The following is a 19992-nucleotide window of genomic DNA, read 5'->3' on the forward strand; positions in this document are numbered from 1 at the left end:
AGAGAATACTAAGATACGTTCAAGGAACTGCAGGTTATGGTATTCAGTATAAACGAGGTAGAGATTTGGAGCTGGTGGGATATGTTGATAGTGATTATGCTGGTGATGAAGATGATAGGAAGAGCACTTCTGGCTATGCATTTATGTTTGGAGGAGCAGCAGTGTGTTGGGCATCAAAGAAACAGCCTACTGTTGCTTTATCCACCACTTAAGCAGAGTTCGTTGCAGCTGCAAATGGAGCTTGTCAAGCAATATGGTTGAGGAATGTGTTGATGGAGATAGGAATGGAGCAGAAGGGAAGTACGGTGATGTTTTGTGACAACAGTTCTACAATCAAGCTGTCAAAAAATCTGGTGCTTCATGGAAGAAGCAAGCACATACATGTGAGGTATCATTTTCTTCGTGAGCTTGTGAATGATGAAATTATTGGTTTGGAGTATTGCTCTACACAAGTTCAGCTAGCCGACGTCATGACAAAAGCGGTGAAGCTTGAGACATTTGAAAGACTCAGGGGAAGCTTGGGGGTTTGCAAAAAGAAAGATTAAACTGGAAAAGATGCATTCCAGTTTAGGGGAAGATTTGAAACAATAAGTCTGAAGTCGTTTTGTGTTTTGTTGTCTAGTTTGATTCAGTCAATTTGAATAAGTCTTGTGTTCCTGATATGTAGGAGGCAAGTACTAGTAGTTGCAGTTTTCTAGGAACTAGATTGTTAAGCTCTTTAGTCTATTTAAGAGACAAAGAGCATTCTGGGTTTTAATAAGAGAACGACGAGTATTTAATAAGAGAACGACGAGCATTCTTAGATTTGCTTGGCTTTACCTCTAACAGTTGTGTCATCCGTTTGTCCTTCTCTTCGATCGCTATAAGAGAAAATTCCATCACTTCATCGCTAAACTTTGGGCTTCCATAAGCATTTATCCGTTTTACAAAATCACCATCGAGGGTTTGGAGAATCTGCCATCATCAAATATTGCTGCTGTATATGTTTCAAACCACCAAAGTTTCTTGGATATCTACACACTTCTCAGTCTTGGAAAAAAGCTTTAAGTTTAATCAGATGGACTCTTTTAACTCTTGTGCAATTTACAGGATTGCTTAAAACGTTGCATGGAACTATTAAAGAAGGGAGCATCAGTATTTTTCTTCCCAGAAGGAACACGGAGCAAGGATGGTCAATTAGGTCCTTTCAAGGTAATACACAATATCACGATTCTTCTTGATCATTCATATGTTTTGTTCTGTGTGTTGACATAAAGATGCTTGTGATATATTACAGAAAGGCGCGTTTTCGGTGGCTGCAAAGACGGGAGTTCCAGTAGTACCAATAACGTTAATGGAAACAGGCAAAATCATGCCAACGGGTCGGGTAGTGAAGGTATATTGAACCATGGGGAAGTCAGAGTTATCATCCATAAGCCAATACATGGAAGCATGGGGAAGTCAGAGTTATATTAATTTTTTTTTCAGTATTTCCTTTTTATTATTATAATTTTTTTTGAAAAATTTATTGCGGGGTTTAGGCTTTTAGATTTATCGTACGTATCAGTATTGGCCGCATTGTAACGCCCCTCACAGGAGGAGACAGAGTAGAGTTCTTCCCGATCCCAATTATAATCCCAGAAGACAGTCCTCTCCTTCCAGATTCCAACTATCCATGTGAGTTTTTCATTGGATCTATTCGTAATTGTGTAATTTTTTTTCGGTTTGTTGAACGTTGTCGAGTTGATTCAGAGATTCCTCTGTGTAATGTACTGAAATAGTCAGGTTAGAGTAGATGATCATTTGATTATATATGTATGTGTAGAATGAAGGCTCTTATTCTAGTTGGAGGATTCGGAACAAGATTGAGGCCACTTACCTTCACTATGCCTAAACCCCTTGTTGATTTTGGGAACAAACCCATGATTTTGCATCAGGTTTAGCTTCTTCTTCTTTTTTTTTTTGGTATTTGCTTCCTTAGTGCTGCCAGCTCAAATTTTTTCCCAGTTTCTTATTTGTCATTATGATGCATTTGCAGATTGAAGCTCTAAAAGCTGCTGGAGTGAATGAAGTTGTGTTAGCTATTAATCAGCAACAGCCAGAGGTACATATACATACATTGTTCCTTAATTACAATATGTCAATTGATGTAATTTATTCATCCTCTCCTTGTGTGTTTTTGGTATTTTTCTCTCAGGTCATGTTAAATTTTGTGAAAGAATACGAGAATAAGCTAGAGATTAAGATCACATTTTCCCAAGAAACTGAACCGCTTGGAACAGCAGGGCCTCTCGCGCTTGCTCGTGATAAGCTCATCGATGAATCAGGACAACCGTTTTTTGTACTAAACAGCGATGTTATCTGCGAATACCCATTGCTTGAGATGATCAAATTTCACCAGACTAACAACGCTGAAGCTTCAATTATGGTGACCAAGGTAATAAATATATATATAAAAAGTGCATTTTCTGAAAGTTGAATCATTCATCTGTTAATAGCATTTTTTGAATGAATATTAACAGGTTGATGATCCTTCAAAGTATGGTGTGGTGGTTACAGAGGAAGCTACAGCTAGAGTTGAAAGCTTTGTAGAGAAACCAAAACATTTTGTGGGGAACAAGATAAACGCTGGGATATACCTTCTGAACCCATCTGTTCTCGATAGGATAGAGCTGAGACGGACTTCGATAGAGAAAGAGATATTCCCTAAGATAGCTTCAGAGAAGAAGCTATACGCGATGGTGCTACCTGGTTTTTGGATGGACATTGGTCAACCTAAAGATTACATAACCGGGCAAAGAATGTATCTTAACTCTCTAAGAGAGAAATCTTCGCAGGAACTAGCTACAGGGGACAATATAATCGGGAATGTTGTCGTGGATGAGAGCGCGGTTATAGGAAAAGGTTGCTTGATAGGACCTGATGTGGTGGTTGGTGCAGGATGCGTGATTGATTCAGGTGTGAGATTGTTTGGTTGTACTGTAATGCGTGGTGTCCGGGTCAAGGAACATGCCTGCGTCTCTAATAGTATCGTGGGATGGGACTCTACCGTTGGGAAGTGGGCTCGGGTTGTTAACGTAACGGTTCTTGGTAAAGGTGGACATGTAGCTGATGCAGAGGTTTACAACAGTGGGGCTTGTTGATGTATGAAATCGACAATATAAATAATATGGGTCTAAGTAGGAATAAATCGGAGCTGGTCCTTTTATTAACGTAGAATTTGAGGTATGGTTTACGGAAAATGACAATTAAAGAGTAAAGCGCAGTTAATACGAAAAATACAGCTCTTCTCTCTCTAATTGCCCCAAAAAGTGGATCCTCTAACGTGACAGTGACATCAGGTATTTATAGTGGGACCTTGACCTAGGGTTTCCTCTGTCTCCAGGTAAAATGACAATTTTGCCCTTGCGGCTTGTTGGGCCTGATCCAAAACTTTTGGCACAAAATCTCTTGAGAATCTTCTGTTTGGGCTTTATAAATGTTGGGGGCAAAGCCCATATCCAACAATGGCCCCCCTAGTCCGGCGTGCGATGGCTTGCTTGAGCCCGTCGGTTACAGTTCTGCGTCTCTAGGTCCGTCTTGCAGCAGGAACAGAAGATTTTTAAGAGCTTAAAAGCTTTCGGGAAGGTTCCTGGATAAACAGTGCCTTGCGCATGTATTTCGAGGAATCCGGGAGATTCCGAGATGAATAGTGCTTTGCGCACGTTTTTCGAGGAACCCGGAAGACTCCGGGATGAACAGTGTTTTTTTTTTTTTGGTTTGGTGTTTGTAAGCCATGATTCCGCCGAGCTTGTCAAGCTATGCCGCCGCCTCCACTTCTCGCGGCCGTCTCCGCTTCTCGCCGCCGTCTCTGCTTCTCGCCGCCGTCTCCGCTTCCCGCCGCCGTCTCCGCTTCTCGCCGCCGTCTTTGCGCCCCGCCGTCTTTGCGTATCGCCGCTGTTGGACACGCCGTCTCCTCTTCTCGCCCCCGTCTTCTCGTCTCGCCGCCGTTGGACGAGCCACCGGCCCACGCCGTCAACGCCGAACCGCCGAACAGATCCAACACCGGATTTGTGCCGCCATGCCGCGAACTCCGCAGATCGGGACCGTGAGGCGTCCTGGTCTTGCGCCGAAGGTGCGCGCCGCGCCCTGCCGTCCGCAGATCAGGACCATAAGGCGTCCTGTTCTTGCGCCGCCGTACCACGCCGTGCCCTGCCGTTCGCAGATCAGAACCGTGAGGCGTCCTGGTCTGGTGCCGCCATACGACGCCGCGCCCTGCCGTCCGCAGATCAGGACCGTGAGGCATCCTGTTCTTGCGCCGCCTCGCCACGCCGCGCCCTGCCGTCCGCAGATCAGGACCGTAAGGCGTCCTGGTCTCCATGCGAGAGGAGGTGACGATGTCTAGCAGACTTACGACGAGGGAAAAAGGTGGCGCGCTGGTGTGGTGACGTTGTGGCGAGCTCGAGTTTGTGTGCGAAGTGGCGAGGTGGAACCGATAGCGAGATGGATGTTGTACGGGGCGAGGCGCCTTGACATTCGGCGAGATGGCGTGGTCGAGAATGGTCCGTACAATAGCGTACGATATGGCGTGCTCAAGGACTTGGCGAGACGACATGGCGAGATGGCGTGGCGAGATGGCGTGGAGCTCGCGGATGCTTCCGCGAGGGTAAACTGGATATCGTGCATAGTACGTGGTACGTGGTACGTGGTGCGTGATGCACAGTGCACAGTACGTACTACGTGGTACGTTGTACGTAGTACGTAGTACGTGGTACGTAGTACGCAGTACATGGTACGTAGTACGTAGTACGCAGTACATGATACGTAGTACGCACTATATGGTACGTGGTACGCAGCGCGCGGTACGTGGTACTTGATACGTAGTGCGCGGGACGCAGGATGTAGTGTGCCGTACGCAGGATGCAGTACGCAGTGCTCGGTGCGCGGTACGTATTGCACAGTACGCGGTTCATTTGGTCGTGCTCGTTCTATCCGGAATCCGTTGTGCTTTCGATGTGTCTTTGCTCCCATACTGACCCGTTGTTTGGTTGTTTTCTGCAAGGTCCTGCGCTATGGTTCCTGGAGGTAATGTCTTTGGAGATGTTCTGGAGGAGCTTGGGGACGATCAGTATCGCGAGTTTGAGAGTGGCCTCGACGACACTAGAGCGGAAAATCCTTCCTGGTGGGACCCATCTGAAGGGGGAGGTGTTGTGACTGATCTCGCGGATTTGACGGAGGAAGATGTTCGGGAGCTCGAAGTGATGTTCCCTGCGGATACTCGGGCCCTTAGTTTGCTTCCCTTTCCTTCAAGCCAATGTTGTGAGAAGGTGCTCGTTCACGAAGAACGTGTTTGCTCGGAACGTGCCCCTAGGTCTCTGGTTGCTGGTTTGCCTGTAGGTAACAGAGTTCCGAGACGCCACAGGGATCGTATGAGAGAACGCATCCCCCGCGATACTGGAAGTTCCCTTTGCGATGAGAGGCAAATTGCCCGCGTTACTGGCCTCTTCGGAACGCATGAATATCTCCAGGTTACGCTACCGAACGCTGATGAACGCCCATGGGATTGCCCAGCAGGTTACCTCTGCGTTTACGTTGACTATTTTACCGACTGCGGCCTTTGGTTTCCCATCCCGGAATTTCTAACGAGTTACTGTACGCGACGGAAGATTGCATTTTCGCAGCTATTGATTTCGTCTATCCGTAATGCGGTTGGGCTCACAATAATGGGCAAATATATGGATATCGAGATGAGTGTCGACCTCTTCGAGCTGCTCACTCGATTTACGCACGACAGTTCAGGGTTATGCTGTGCTTGCTGTGTAGCTGGTCTCACGATCGTGAGCGGCCAGAAGAGTCAATATTCACGATTGGCGAAGACGATTCTTCTTCGTAGAAATAAACGATGCCTCGGTCGAGGATCCCGACACGATCTGTCCTCCTAGTTGGAACTTCGCCCCCGGTAGCCGTGGCTAGGTTGGGTTCTTATCATTTTGTTTTTCTTACCTTTATTTTCTGATTATATGTTCTACTTTTGCAGGACAAAAGTCGTCACTATCGGCTGCGTGCGACCTGGTGACTGTTGACAAGGCTGCTTCGTTTATCTCGTGTAAGACTTTGTGGTGGCCGGACGTTGTTTCTCATCTCAAGACTTGTAGGTTTCGCTGGCTTTTCTTCGTCCTCTAGACTTTTGCGCTTTCGTGTCTAAGACTTTTTTTTTTACAGGTTCGCGAACCGGATTGCAAATGGGAGACTGTATGATGCCGTGTTATGCTGATTTGTTCGATGCCGAGGATGCGCCAGCTGTTGCGACGGACGTTGTTGCACCGAACGCCGAGACCGGCGTGGAGGTTGTTGCTGTGGATGCCGAGGATGGCGAGTTGCCCGTTCCTGTGGGCGAGCCTTGTCGTAGGTCTCGTTCCGCCGAGGTCGCAGCGACTCGTGCTGCGAAGATGCCTTTTCCGGTGTCTTGTAGGAGTGCTCCAGCAGCTGGTGGTGGTGATCGTTCCCGGAAGAGAACGTCACGCTCGAGTCCTCGGAGTGATGCTGGAGGAAGTTCTAGGCGTCCGCATCACACGGAAGATGGTCATGTGGGGATTGATCACTCTTTCTCCTTTCGCTACGACGTGAAAGACCAATCATTCACCGGCAATTCGAAAGCTTGCGCGGACCTCGCCAGCAAGATTCATGATGATTTTGTCCCGCTTCCTACCCCTGGCGATCTGGCCTGTCCAACTACGTACGAGGAAGCCGTTCGTCGACAGTTTCAGGTTAGAATTCAATCCCTTAAAGGATAACCTTTTGATGTGGGTTTTAGTTGGTCGTAAGCGGACTCTTATATATATATTTTTGATCCCTTAGGCGTTGAGCTGGATGAATCGGCTTGCTGGAGATTACGAGGACAAGGTACGTGTTGCTAGGAGGGAGGCCTCACTCGCTCAGGATGCGTTTGTTCAAGCTGAACGATCGAGCAAAGAGAATGCAGCACTCGTCAAGGAGCTGACGGCCTCCCTCAAGCAATCCCAACGGAAGCTGACTACCGAGTCGGAGCGACTCAGGAAGGCGAGGGACGAGCATGGGGAGCGGGAGCGTGCTAAGGCTGCTGTTGTGATCGGGAAGCATTGCGAGCGTATTGACCGCCTGAGGAGGCACGTGATTGCGTCACGCGAGAAACAGTCCGACCTGCTCCTTCTTAGCCAAGTGACGGGGACTAGACAGTGTCTTGAGACATTGATCAAGAGGGGCATTGCTATTTCCGAAGATAGGATGTCGCGCCTTGCCGCTAGTGAGGAGGAGTTCCGGACGAAAGTGAACCGAGTTGCAGTGCCTCCGCTCGTCGATGGTGATCTTGAGCCATTCCCGGAATTTGCTGATGGAGGTGGCGACGATGCTGCAAACGAGTGATATGTCCTCGTATTTATTGCTTGTTGTTATTGCTTTTGGATTTGTCTTCTGTTATTGTGAACTCAACTGTTGGTTGCTTTTGCGTTTCATTTTCGGATAGTTGCACCCATTTCGCTTTTGCTTTACAAACTTGGTTATTTACTTCCCACTAAGCGAATGTCGATTATTTCCGATTTTTTTATCTCGAGGTTGATTCTGAATGATCGCACAAAGTTTGATTACTGCGTACAACAGAGTTGCAACGTTTTGATTTATACAGGGCATATTTTGCAGTGCAGGACGTCTCCTGGCTTACCCTGGATATGTTATTACCCGAAACGTTTGAGTAGACAAGACGGACTTGTCGTACTAGTTTTGGTGCGGTACGCGTGACCGGCTTATCCTGTGGGTGCTGCAGGAATTGCGGGTGTGCGAGTCGGGGTCTCGGCTTACTCACTCCGGTTCCTACTAGCTGTGCGAGTCTGGGCTCGGCTTACAATGTCCGACAGAAGTAAGGACGTGGATTATTTCACCACTACACCCATGCGGAGCGCGTTTTAGAGCTGCGCACCTGGCCAGGGCGTCAGAATTAGAGTCGATAGATTGCTCAAAAGCGTTTTAGTGTAAAACTTGTATATATATATATAAGTATTTTTTTTTCTTTTTTTTTCTTTTTTTTTTTTTATTTATTTATAGTTGAACCTCTTAAAAAGGCTGCCTACGTACCCTCGAGAGGGATCAAACCATTCGTAGTTCGTATTACATTTTTTTACTTTTACTAATGATAATAGCGCTTCAGGTTGATGGAATTCCACGATCTTGGGACTGGGGTGCCATTCATTTCAAGTAGCTGGTAGACACCGGGTTTGACGTTCTTGGAGATTAAGTACGGACCTTCCCAATGCGCACCGAGTTTTCCAGCGTTCTTCTCCTTCGTATTCTCGTAGACTTTGCGGAGGACGAGGTCGCCCTCGGCGAAGTGGCGAGACTTTACTTTTTTGTTGTAGAATTTTGCGGCAGCTTGTTGGTAATTCTGGATGCGGAGTAGAGCTTGGTCGCGTTCTTCCTCAACGAACAGAAGTCTGTCACATAGCATTTGGTTGTTCAAGTCGGGATTATGAACGAGCATGGAACGTCGGAGCGTGGGGATTCCTACTTTGGCCGGTGCGAGTGCCTCCATGCCGTAGGCGAGAGAGAATGGTGTTCGTCCAGTAGATGTGCGCGGGGAAGTCCGATGAGACCATAGGACGCCGTCGAGTTCGTTAGCCCATAGACCTTTCTTTGCGTTGAGGCGTTTCTTAATTCCAGCGAGGATTGTCTTGTTGGTTGCCTCTGCTTGTCCGTTGCCCTGCGGGTATCTTGGGGATGACTTGCTAAGACGTATCCGCCAGCCAGCGCAGAATCCTTCGAACTGAAGCGAGATGAATTGGAGGCCGTTGTCGCAAACGATCTCGTATGGGAGCCCATGCCTGCAGATGATATTTTTCCAAACAAAGTTCTGGACTTCATTAGCTTCGAGCGAGGCATACGATTCTGCTTCGACCCACTTGGTAAAGTAGTCCGTCATTATAAGAAGATACTTCTTTTGATTTGACGGAGTTAACGGACCGACGATATCCATCGCCCATCGCATGAAGGGGTAAGGTGGGGATGTTGTTTGCAGAAGCTCTGTCGGAGAGTGGATGAATGGTGCGTGACGCTGACACTTTTCGCACTTGGCTGCAAAGGCGGTGCAATCGGCGACCATGGTCGGCCAAAAATGTCCGTTACGGCGGATTCGAAGTTCTAGAGAACGACCTCCAGAGTGGTTTCCGCCAGCGCCTTCGTAAACTTCTCGCATGATGTCATTGATGTCCTTCGTGTTAACGCAGATGAGAAGAGCGCCATTGGCATCCAAACGAAACAAACTGCCGTCCAACATTGTTTAGTGTGCACTTTTAACTCGAAGGCGCCGTGATTCCCACTTGTCTTTTGGCATAATTCCGTCCGCGATATACGCTATAGTCTCGGTCTGCCAGTCATCGTGCGAAGGAGCAGTGGGTGTTGGTGAGTGCGTAGCTGGAACGTTTGGCATGGTGGAATTTGTTGAGGGAGAGCTAGTGACTGCTAAGACGTTGCTTGGTTCTATTGAGTGCGTGGTGTCGAGGAATGCAGCTGGGGCGGGAGACAAAAGATTGACGTCGATGCTTGATTGGTCGATGCTCTCTACAGGTATTACTCGGCGGAGATCAGTGTCTGATGTGGAAGCGAGCGTCGCAAGCGCATCCGCTGGGGCATTATCACTTCGACTTTCAACGACTTCGTTGCATAATCGCCACTGAATTGACGCGTTACCAGCTGTGAATCGCAATAAGCTTGGATCTTCTTAACACCGATTCCGTGTGGGAGACGTAGTCCAGCGATTAGTGCTTCGTATTCTGCGTCGTTGTTTGAGGCAGAGAAAGCAAGAAGGAAGGATTGCTCCAGAATCTCGCCTGTCGGCGAGGTTAGGCGGACGCCTGCTCCTGAGCCCATCTTTGATGAAGCGCCATCAACATGGAGCGACCATATTTCGGGTGGAGGAGTGCCGGTTTCGAATTCAGGAGGGAGTTCTACGAGAAAGTCTGCGAGGACTTGTGATTTAGCGCAGGTGCGATTTTTGTATTCTATGTCGTACTCGCTCAATTCTACTGCCCATTTCGCAAGTCGTCCCGATTGGCTCGGGCTATGGAGAATCGTCCGTAGAGGCTGATTTGTCAGGACTTCAACAGTGTGAGATTAGAAATAGGGGCGGAGCTTTCGTGCAGAGATTATAACTGCGTATGCGAGCTTCTCGAGAGTCGGATATCGGAGTTCGGAACCATCAAGGGTCTTACTCACATAAAAGATAGGATGCTGCTCTCCGCGATCTTCTCTGACAAGCACGCCACTTACAGCCGAACTGGAGATGGCGATGTAAAGATAAAGAGTTTCCCCTTGCTCCGGCTTAGCAAGCACTGGTGGAGATGAGAGATAGTCCTTTAATTCCCTGAATGTCGATTCGCATTTTTCGTCCCATTCAAAACGTTTGTTTCCGCGAAGGAGCTGGTAAAATGATAAGCATTTGTCCGTTGAACGCGAGATGAATCTATTCAGTGCGGCAATACGCCCGGTTAGGCGTTGTATCTCACGGGTGTTCCTTGGAGATGGGAGGTTGATGATTTCCGAAATCTGCTTCGGATTTGCTTCTATACCGCGCTTCATAACGAGGTATCCTAGGAATTCGCCGGAAGTGACTCCAAACGTGCATTTTGCCGGGTTCAGTTTCATGATGTACTTGTTGAGAATTTCGAAACATTGTTTCAGGTGTGAAATGTGGTCTGCAGCGTGAGCCGACTTGACGAGCATGTCATCAATGTAAACTTCCATTGTCCGCCCAAGTTGACTTGCGAACATCCGATTTACCAGACGCTGATACGTCGCTCCCGCATTTTTCAGACCAAAGGGCATGACTCTGTAACTAAAGGTGCCTTGTTCGGTAATGAATGATGTTTTTTTCGCGATCGTCTTTGTGCATCATTATTTGGTTGTATCCCGAGAACGCATCCATGAAAGATAACAGTTCGTTTCTAGCTGTGGCTTCGACTAGCTGATCAATGCGCGGAAGAGGAAAGCTGTCTTTTGGGCAAGCTTTGTTGAGGTCTGTGAAGTCGACGCAAACTCTCCACGCGCCGTTCTTCTTCTTAACCACGACCGGATTGCTCAGCCAATCTGGATAGCCAACTTCAGTAATTGACCCCGCATCAAGTAGTTTTCGTACCTCGTCATTTACTGCAGTTGTACGTTCTGCTACAAGCTTTCGACGCTTTTGCTTGACGGGCTTGTAAGTTGGATCAACGTTAAGTTCGTGGCTGGTGACGCTGGGGTCGATGCCGGTCATGTGATCTATCGACCAGGCAAATGTGGTCGCATTTTGATGTAGGAACTTAACGAGTTCGTCCCTAAGGCCCGTTGGTAGCTCGGCGCCTATCTCGACGCAATGCTTGGGATCAGACAGATCGATGTTGACTTGAATCACAGATTCTTTCGGAGGTGGTGTGCGTGGGTCTCGCGGTGGTGCGGATTCGGCAATCACGAAAGCTCTCGCGTTTCGCATTTTCTTCTCGATGATGAAACAAGTTCGTGCCATTAGAGGATCTCCGCGCAGCGTGTAGATTCCGTACGCGTTCGGGAATTTGACACATTGGTGGTAGGTAGAAGCCACGGCGCGCATCTTGTGAAGCCACGGTGTTCCTAGAATGACGTTGTAGACGATGGGTTTATCTACAATTGCGAAGTTGAAACAGTGCATCGTACCGCCAACGTAGATCGGAAGCGTAAACAGTCATTATCGTGTCTCCGTCAAATCCCGTCAAAGGCTGCGTGTCGCGTGTTGTGTTACGTAGATCGATTTCCATCTGGATTAGCACATCTTTGAATATCACGTTAACCGAGCTTCCGGTATCGATGAGAATTCTCGTTACTGAGCTTTCCCCAATTATCATTTCCACGACAAGGGGGTCGTTGTTGGGACTCGCGTTAAGTGCGTCTTCTTCAGTAAACGTAATTGGTTCGGAAGATGTTTTGAACATGTTGGCGTGGGAGGACAAGTTGCGCTTTACTTCTGTTTCGCGGCAGTAGGCCTGGATCGACCGTACAGAGTCGCGGCACGTTGATAAGCCGCCCATGATCATGTTGATCCTTCGGCGAGGTGCTGGTGGTTCATCGTGTTCTTCCACGTCATGGTTCCGTTTCGGGGGAGGAGGCAGGCGAGCGATTTCTCTTGCTTGGTCATGTTGAGCTCTTGTTCGGTCATTCTGTAATGTTGCTTCCTCTTCACGCTGCCTTTCGTGTTGTTGTTGATCTGCCAAACAGTATGGATTGTCCTTATGCGTGTTAACCTTTCTTCGTTCTCTTTCTACATTAATGTCACCTCTCTTGTACTTGTGGAGGAGGAGGTATTGAAGTGTTTTACAATCCTCCGTAGAATGTCCTCCAAATTTGTGGAATTCGCAATAACCGTGTTTTCCCTTGTAGGTATGACCATCAGTTTCACGATCGTACTTGTTCCAACGTTTGCCTTGCTGGTGCTCGTTGCCTTCGATAGCGAACATCGTTGCCTTCCTTCCTTTTTCGCCTTTGGCGTAGTCTCTGGTGTAATGCTGTCGTGGTTCGTAGTATTCTTCTACTGTCTTGTTCTTCGAGCTTGGGATTTTTTCGGGAATTTTTGGTTGGTCGGGGTTCCTTTCATCCTCCTCGACCTGGATGTACCGATTAGCGCGCGCAAGTACTTCGCCTAGGCTTGTGACGGGGAGGATTGTTAAGTCGTCTTTGAATTTGGTGCCACGGGCGAGTGCGTTTTTCAACGCGCCAATGGCGGACTCGTCGCTTATAGCGAGTTGGGATACGACACCCTTAAATCTTTCCATGAAAGTCCGCAATGACTCGTTAGGTTTTTGATACATTCTCCACAAGTCAGCATTCGACACGGGCGTACGCATGAAGCATTGGTGATGCTGGAGGAAGGCGGTTGTAAGTGCTTCATAACCATCGATCGAATTAGCCTTTAGTTGCGAGAACCAGTTCAATGCTTCGCCGGTCAAGCTCTCGACGAACAGCTGACAACTTCCCGCGTCCTCCTCTTCTGGTGAGAAGTACGAACTGCCGATGTGAATGGACATCGATTTCAGGAAAACCGTGGGATCCCCCTTTCCGTCATACGGTATCGGCTTGTTCTTGCTGGTGTCAGGATTGCGTCTAACTCTGACACCTGAAACCCTTGAGGTGAACGGAGAGCAACGCGCTTCTGCCAGAACGGTCTCCAGCTCCGGTGCCGCGCTTGTTACGCGATGCATCTGAGACGTAATCCTCTTTAGTTGGGCTTGCATCTGCTGAAGCTCTTGCTTGAGGGCGCGGTTCCCCGCATTCACTGGTTGACCTAGCTCAGTACGTCGATCCATGTGCGTCCGGTCAGCCTGAAAGTGCACTCTCGGCTGCTCGCCATTGGATCCAATGATGATTGACGGGAGCCGGGGTCTTCCGTTAACGTAGCGCTCTGCTCGCGGGGTGCCTAATTCATCTCGTGGAGTGTTGTGCTCAGCTCTTGGAGCGTTGTACTCAGCTCTTGGAGCATTGTGATCGGCTCTTGGAACGTTGTGCTCAGCTCGCGGAGTGCGTGGTGCCAGCGCGTCTTGGTCTCGAGCAAGTCGGAAGTCAGACTGTGGTCGCGTATGGTCCATCTGTGCCGCTTGGCCACTCATACAGTCTAAGGTTTTCCGTACAGCTTCATCGAGCGCGGCCTGACTGATAGTAACGCCTCTTCTCGCACGGCCGGGAGTAGCGGCTACGTGGTTGGTTGGAGCAGTGTCGTTGGTTACGCCGTTAGTCTGGGCGATGTGCGTGGCGCCTGCGGCTTCGCGATCAGCTGGATTGTCGCCTACGGCTGCACGCTCTGGAGGGATAGCGCCATTGGCTAGGCCACTGGTTGGTGCGACGCGCGTAGCGCCTACGGCTTCGCTGTCGGTTGCATTGACGTCCTGGTGCTGGTTCGTTCTCGAACGGGTGCGGCCCCATATGGTTGGCCTTGGAGACTCCGCGCGAGCTGCAGGAGATCGGGGCGCAGAGGACTCGACGCCTTCGTTGCTGGAGAGATCGGTGTGAGACATGCTTCTGGTTTTCCGAAAACGCCTTAGTCTTCAAATTCTTGTTGTCAAAGAAAGGATTCCGTCTGCCCCACGGTGGGCGCCAAATTGTTGATGTATGAAATCGACAATATAAATAATACGGGTCTAAGTAGGAATAAATCGGAGCTGGTCCTTTTATTAACGTAGAATTTGAGGTATGGTTTACGGAAAATGACAATTAAAGAGTAAAGCGCAGTTAATACGAAAAATACAGCTCTTCTCTCTCTAATTGCCCCAAAAAGTGGATCCTCTAACGTGACAGTGACATCAGGTATTTATAGTGGGACCTTGACCTAAGGTTTCCTCTGTCTCCTGGTAAAATGACGATTTTGTCCTTACAGCTTGTTGGGCCTGATTTAAGACTTTTGGCCCAAAATCTCTTGAGAATCTTCTGTTTGGGCTTTATAAATGTTGGGGGCAAAGCCCATATCCAACAGGGCTCTTATCTGAAGAACAAGGTCTGTGAAGGTGGGAGCCTGAAGCCTAGGATTCTTACAATTTGAAACATTGATTTAGGAGAAGATATACTCAAAACATTTATCCTCGAATTCTATGATTAATCTTTTTATATGCCAAGTTTTTATATTGTTTAGATTTCGTAACATTCTTTATAAGAGAGAGACAAAAATGTCAGAGATAATTATTGATAAGGGTATTTTATATATGTGCTTTTGTTTAATCACCAAACTAAACTGGGATTAGTTAAAAACATTTAGATAAGACTATTATATGTATAAAGGTTTGGTGTATGAGAGACGTGACGGCAGAAAGAGCGGGTGGACCCGACCCGGACGGCACGGAGACACTTTCAGTTTCTTCTTCTTCTCAAATCAATTTTTATTTTCAATGTTATGTCTGGAACGACTTCTTCTTCGTCTCCTCCCACCATTTCTCACTTTCTTCTTCTTCTTCTTCTTCTTCTTCTTCTTCTTCTTCTTCTTCTTCTTCTTCTTCACCCATCTCCGTCTGATTCGGCTTGTGACTTCTTTCAACCGTCTTTCTCCTTCTTCGTCTTCTTCAACGGTATTCATTACATTCCCTTTCAATTTTCTTAGTCTATCATTGTGTGGAGGAATGATGTTGATTTTGTACTTCTCAATTTACTAGATTTTGATTGACAATTTTTCCTTTCTTTGAGATTGTGCCGTTCTGATGTTGAAACTGTCTCCTTTGAAGTATTTAGATGTTTATGTTCTAAACCCATTAACGGAAAATAATTTTAAGAGGGAATTTAGAAACAAAGATCGCTTTTTTTTGGTTTTTTTATATTGCTTTTTTTTTTTTTTTTTGGAGTTTGGTGTTTCAAAAATGGTTATGATCATAATTTGTTTATTACAATTTTCTTATGTGTGAGGGGAAACAGGTTTGGGATTCATGAGTTGAGTCACAAGGGAAAAAAGCATGTTAAACTGTGCCAAAAAAGCAGTGAAATCACAAGTTATCAGTGGCCAACTCGAGAAGTTTGTAAGGTATAAAATGATTCTCATTATTGTACGTATATAGTTGATCACATTATTGTTACCATGATGATCATAACATTTTAGGCAAAAAAGGCCATTCCTTTACTTGAGGTTTGAAAATAAAAGGATATCTTTAGTTTATTTTGTTCTTCACAGGTTGGATAGTATGGATTCTAGGTACTCCCAGACTTCTGATACAGGTCTAAACAGATGCACACTCAATCTACAAGGACAAACACGTGGTGGTGCTGCTTCTCAGGGCAACAATGCATCTTCTGGTTCCTTCAAGAAAGGATTTAGGAGAGGTTCTAAAGGTCTTTGGTCTCTAGGAAGATCAATTGGTTTGGGGGTTTCGAGGGCCGTTTTCCCAGAAGATCTTAAAGTTTCAGAGAAGAAGATTTTTGATCCACAGGACAAGTTTCTTTTGCTCTGCAACAAGCTCTTTGTTACTTCTTGCATTCTCGCTGTGTCTGTGGATCCTCTCTTCTTGTATCTTCCATTCGTTAAGGATAATGACAAATGTATTGGTATAGACCGGAGGTTGGCTATCATAGCAACTACGCTGCGGACAGTTATCGATGTGTTTTATCTTTTTCACATGGCTCTTCGGTTTAGAACAGCTTTTGTCGCCCCTTCTTCCCGTGTTTTTGGGCGTGGCGAACTTGTGATCGACCCTGCACAGATAGCTAAACGGTATTTGCAGCAGTATTTCATCATTGACTTTCTCTCTGTGCTTCCACTTCCACAGGTAAATACAGATATGTCTCCTCAGTGTTCATTTATCTTCATTGTTTTTTCTTGTTTTCAAACGTTGATGACTAGTTTATGTTTTTTTTTGGGTTTTGTCAGATTGTAGTTTGGAGATTTCTTTACACCTCTAAAGGTGCAAGTGTGCTGGCAACAAAGCGCGCGTTGCGATCTATCATTTTACTTCAATATATTCCGAGATTCATTCGGTTGTATCCTTTGAGCTCAGAGTTAAAGAGAACAGCTGGTGTTTTTGCTGAAACTGCTTGGGCTGGTGCAGCTTATTATTTACTACTCTACATGCTCGCAAGTCATGTTAGTACTTAATATTTTTGGTACCTTTTCCTCTTAATCCTCGAAAAATCCATTCTTAACTCTCTTGTTTTTGTACTTTTGTTTTATCAGATTGTTGGTGCTTTATGGTACTTATTGGCATTAGAACGCTATAATGGATGCTGGAGCAAGGCTTGCAGTATTAGCGAGAACAACTGTACCAGAAACTTCCTGTTTTGTGGTAATGAAAAGATGGATGGTTATGCAGCTTGGAGTACCATCAAAGATTCTGTTTTTCAAATAAATTGTCCAGTTAATACAACTGATGGTGATAATCCTCCTTTCGATTTTGGAATCTACTTAAGAGCCCTGTCCTCTGGCATTGTCTCATCTAAGAGCTTTGTCTCTAAGTACTTCTTCTGTTTATGGTGGGGACTTCAGAATCTCAGGTACGTAATACTAAAAGATTTTGTCTTTGCTAAAAGATTTTGTCTTTTCTTATACTGTCATTGTAATAACAAGTCTCTGTTGCATTGTTAACCTCGTTAATGTCAAATGCAGCACTCTTGGTCAAGGGCTTGAAACCAGTACATACCCTGGAGAGGTTATCTTCTCCATAGCACTTGCCATTGCTGGCCTTCTTCTCTTTGCTCTTCTTATTGGAAACATGCAGACTTATCTTCAATCCCTTACAATCCGACTTGAAGAGATGAGAGTGAAAAGACGTGATTCAGAACAGTGGATGCATCACCGGATGCTTCCACCGGAACTGCGAGAACGGGTCAGGCGATATGACCAGTACAAATGGTTGGAGACACGTGGAGTTGATGAAGAGAATTTGGTTCAGAACCTCCCAAAGGACCTGAGAAGAGATATCAAACGCCATCTCTGTCTGGCTTTGGTTCGGAGGGTAAGTCAAATCTTATTATAAAAGCCTTTCTCTAATCTTGATTCATAAATGAAGTCATCTTGTTTTTTTTTCTAATGGAAAGGTTCCACTGTTTGAGAATATGGATGAGAGGCTGCTTGATGCAATCTGTGAGCGGTTGAAGCCATGTCTTTACACAGAGAACTCTTATTTGGTTCGGGAAGGAGACCCGGTCAACGAGATGCTCTTCATTATCCGTGGTCGGCTTGAGAGTGTTACCACAGATGGTGGGAGAAGCGGTTTCTTCAACCGCAGCTTGCTTAAAGAAGGAGATTTCTGTGGGGAAGAGCTTTTGACATGGGCACTTGATCCCAAATCCGGTTCCAACTTACCGTCCTCTACTAGAACCGCAAAGGCACTAACTGAAGTAGAGGCTTTTGCTTTGATAGCCGATGAGCTCAAATTTGTGGCTAGCCAGTTTAGGAGACTACACAGCAGGCAAGTTCAGCACACATTCAGATTCTACTCACAACAATGGAGGACTTGGGCTGCTATTTTCATACAAGCAGCGTGGCGACGATACGTGAAGAAGAAGAAACTTGAGCAACTCAGGAAAGAAGAAGAAGAAGGAGAAGGATCGGTTACTAGCATCAGGGCAACGTTCCTGGCGTCAAAGTTTGCTGCAAATGCACTTCGTAAAGTTCACAAGAACCGCATTGAAGCTAAGTCTACAAAAGAACTTGTGAAATATCAGAAGCCTTCAGAGCCTGATTTCTCTGCTGATGATCCTTCTTGACCAAATTTACCAAAAAAAAGTACTAATGTCTATTAACGCTTTTAACTTGTATAACTCAGATTGAATTTTATTGTTTGATTTGTGCTCCAACATTAAGATTTAAGATAAAGTGGTAATATAAATGACAGCGATTGTTTTATGCGTCTCTTTCTGTTTGATGAAGATAAAATACAAAGTAAATTGTAGGTTCATCGAGAAATGACATAGTTTGATAACAAATTTAAACTTGCTCGGATCGACCTTTGAGAAAGCTTTTGCAGAGCTTCTGCCATAGATCCCTGTCTGGTTGTGCAGTATCCATTGTACTCTTTGCCTTATCCGCAAACTCTTGCTGAAATAAATAAATAAATAAATAAAAAACAGAAAAGATCAATAAGCACATTACAATACTGATAAGTTAACAACATTGAGGACATAGACACATCCCAAATGTTAATCTAGCAAAACAGAGATCATAGAGAAGAAGGAACAAACCTCCATACGCTTCATGTTAAGGACACGGTCCACAATCTCAAACAGAATCTCTTTGTTATACTCAGGATGCCCTTGGATGCAGAGCAAGTGGTCTCCAATAGAAAACATCTCTACCTCGCAAATCTCAGAAGAGGCAAGAACTGTAGCAGACTCAGGAAGCTCCAAGACTTCGTCCTGATGACATTTAATAATAGCTAAAGATGCAGGGACCTCGCCTCCAAAGTGACCTCGTAGCTTTTCATTGTCCTTAGCTATGCTAATCCTTCTAAGTCCCATATCTGCACCTTTACGAGCCCTTCCTATTTTCCCACCTTTAACTCTAGTAATGATCTAATCACACACAACAATAACAGAAACAAAATCCATAACAAAGCCATCAGATCCAAAAATTACACATTCTTCTATAAACCCTAAATCAGATCCAAAATTAGGAAATTGTAAAATTCGTAAGAATACAAGAAACCTGGTGGCCGAAACAGATGCCGAGGACCTTCTTCTTCATCTCATCAAGCTTCTGACAAACCTCGCAAAGCTTAACAATCCAATCGGCGTCGGCGAAAGCATCGTGTGGACTACCACTGATGACGAAACCGTCGTACTTGTCTAAATCTTTCTCATCGGGAAAGTCACCGTCGATGACTCGGAACAGATCCCATTGCTCACCTTCCTCGCCGAAAGTCGAAACGAAGACGTTGAAGTAGCCTCCGTAAGTCTTCTTAACGAAGTCGGAGTCGCTCGTCGCGAGAAACAGAGCAAACCTCTTCTTCTTCTGCTCCACCATCACCATCTTCTTCTTCTTCTTCAGAGATCACGGATGATGGAGACCGAGAGAGATTTGGGAAATGTACCAAGAGACGACGGAGAACACGATCACACACGCCAGTGAGATTTTTTTGGTTAAATAGAAAAGAAAAAAAAAAAACGGTTAATGTGAGATTAGAGAAAACGTGAGGTGTTTCTATAGAAGATGACAACTCTTTAAATCTAATTCTAGAGATTAGTGTTGTGTGGTACATTATCATTCATATTTTTTTCGAGTTACCAAAAAAGAAGTTGACTTTTTGTTTACCATAGATTAATTAAGACTTACTTTATTTGTACGTTTCCCACTAAATTATTAATGAATTGGTTTGAATTATCTCTCTTGTAAGTTGTAGTAACTGGCCGGTAGCCAAACTGAATTATTAGTGTTGCCAAATAAAACAAACGACAAAAGAATCGTAATCACTGCCACTTCTTTCCTTTTCTAGCTTAGGATTAAGATATGTAATTACTTTGACCACAGAAATATTGTGGCATTGCAATATCCCCGTCCCACATCACTTATATGATGGTGGAAATATCCAACAAGTTATA

At 45.8% G+C, this 19992-nt stretch overlaps 4 protein-coding genes and 1 pseudogene across 6 annotated transcripts; 4 read left to right on the plus strand and 1 right to left on the minus strand.

The window, feature by feature from the left end:
* Positions 1 to 284: 284 nt before the first annotated feature.
* Positions 285 to 1455, plus strand: LOC147933639 (1-acyl-sn-glycerol-3-phosphate acyltransferase LPAT1, chloroplastic-like; annotated as a pseudogene). The gene is made up of 4 exons (XR_015571309.1): positions 285 to 524; positions 668 to 670; positions 826 to 1191; positions 1277 to 1455. The product of XR_015571309.1 is annotated as a 1-acyl-sn-glycerol-3-phosphate acyltransferase LPAT1, chloroplastic-like (transcript).
* LOC104721792 (putative mannose-1-phosphate guanylyltransferase 3) lies at positions 1449 to 14697 on the plus strand. The gene is made up of 6 exons (XM_087474469.1): positions 1449 to 1656; positions 1805 to 1916; positions 2018 to 2083; positions 2177 to 2416; positions 2502 to 3113; positions 14456 to 14697. Exons 2-6 carry the CDS (start codon positions 1806 to 1808, stop codon positions 14519 to 14521), a joined length of 1095 nt encoding a protein of 364 aa, XP_087330595.1. The 5' UTR covers positions 1449 to 1656; position 1805; the 3' UTR covers positions 14522 to 14697.
* On the plus strand, positions 4580 to 7467 carry LOC147933640 (uncharacterized). The gene is made up of 5 exons (XM_087473891.1): positions 4580 to 4701; positions 5021 to 5847; positions 5996 to 6109; positions 6181 to 6725; positions 6817 to 7467. Exons 1-5 carry the CDS (start codon positions 4580 to 4582, stop codon positions 7357 to 7359), a joined length of 2151 nt encoding a protein of 716 aa, XP_087330017.1. The 3' UTR covers positions 7360 to 7467.
* LOC104717140 (putative cyclic nucleotide-gated ion channel 9) lies at positions 14456 to 18301 on the plus strand. 2 transcript variants are annotated; one of them, XM_087474467.1, is made up of 7 exons: positions 14456 to 15041; positions 15382 to 15487; positions 15635 to 16226; positions 16328 to 16540; positions 16631 to 16947; positions 17060 to 17408; positions 17491 to 18301. In XM_087474467.1, exons 2-7 carry the CDS (start codon positions 15420 to 15422, stop codon positions 18160 to 18162), a joined length of 2211 nt encoding a protein of 736 aa, XP_087330593.1. In that variant the 5' UTR covers positions 14456 to 15041; positions 15382 to 15419; the 3' UTR covers positions 18163 to 18301. The 2 variants fall into 2 exon arrangements, with proteins under 2 accessions (XP_087330593.1, XP_087330594.1); XM_087474468.1 differs by having other exon boundaries at positions 14680 to 15041; positions 15616 to 16226.
* LOC104721790 (gamma-glutamyl peptidase 3) lies at positions 18209 to 19932 on the minus strand. Its single transcript, XM_010439859.3, has 3 exons — positions 19100 to 19932; positions 18637 to 18966; positions 18209 to 18493 (listed from the first exon to the last, which is right to left on the minus strand). The coding sequence occupies exons 1-3, from the start codon at positions 19421 to 19423 to the stop codon at positions 18383 to 18385; spliced, it is 765 nt and encodes a 254-aa protein (XP_010438161.1). The 5' UTR covers positions 19424 to 19932; the 3' UTR covers positions 18209 to 18382.
* Between the last annotated feature and the right edge of the window lie 60 nt (positions 19933 to 19992).

Source organism: Camelina sativa, chromosome 11, assembly GCF_030686135.1.
Source record: "Camelina sativa cultivar CO46 ecotype springtype chromosome 11, ASM3068613v1".
Taxonomy (NCBI): domain Eukaryota; kingdom Viridiplantae; phylum Streptophyta; class Magnoliopsida; order Brassicales; family Brassicaceae; genus Camelina; species Camelina sativa.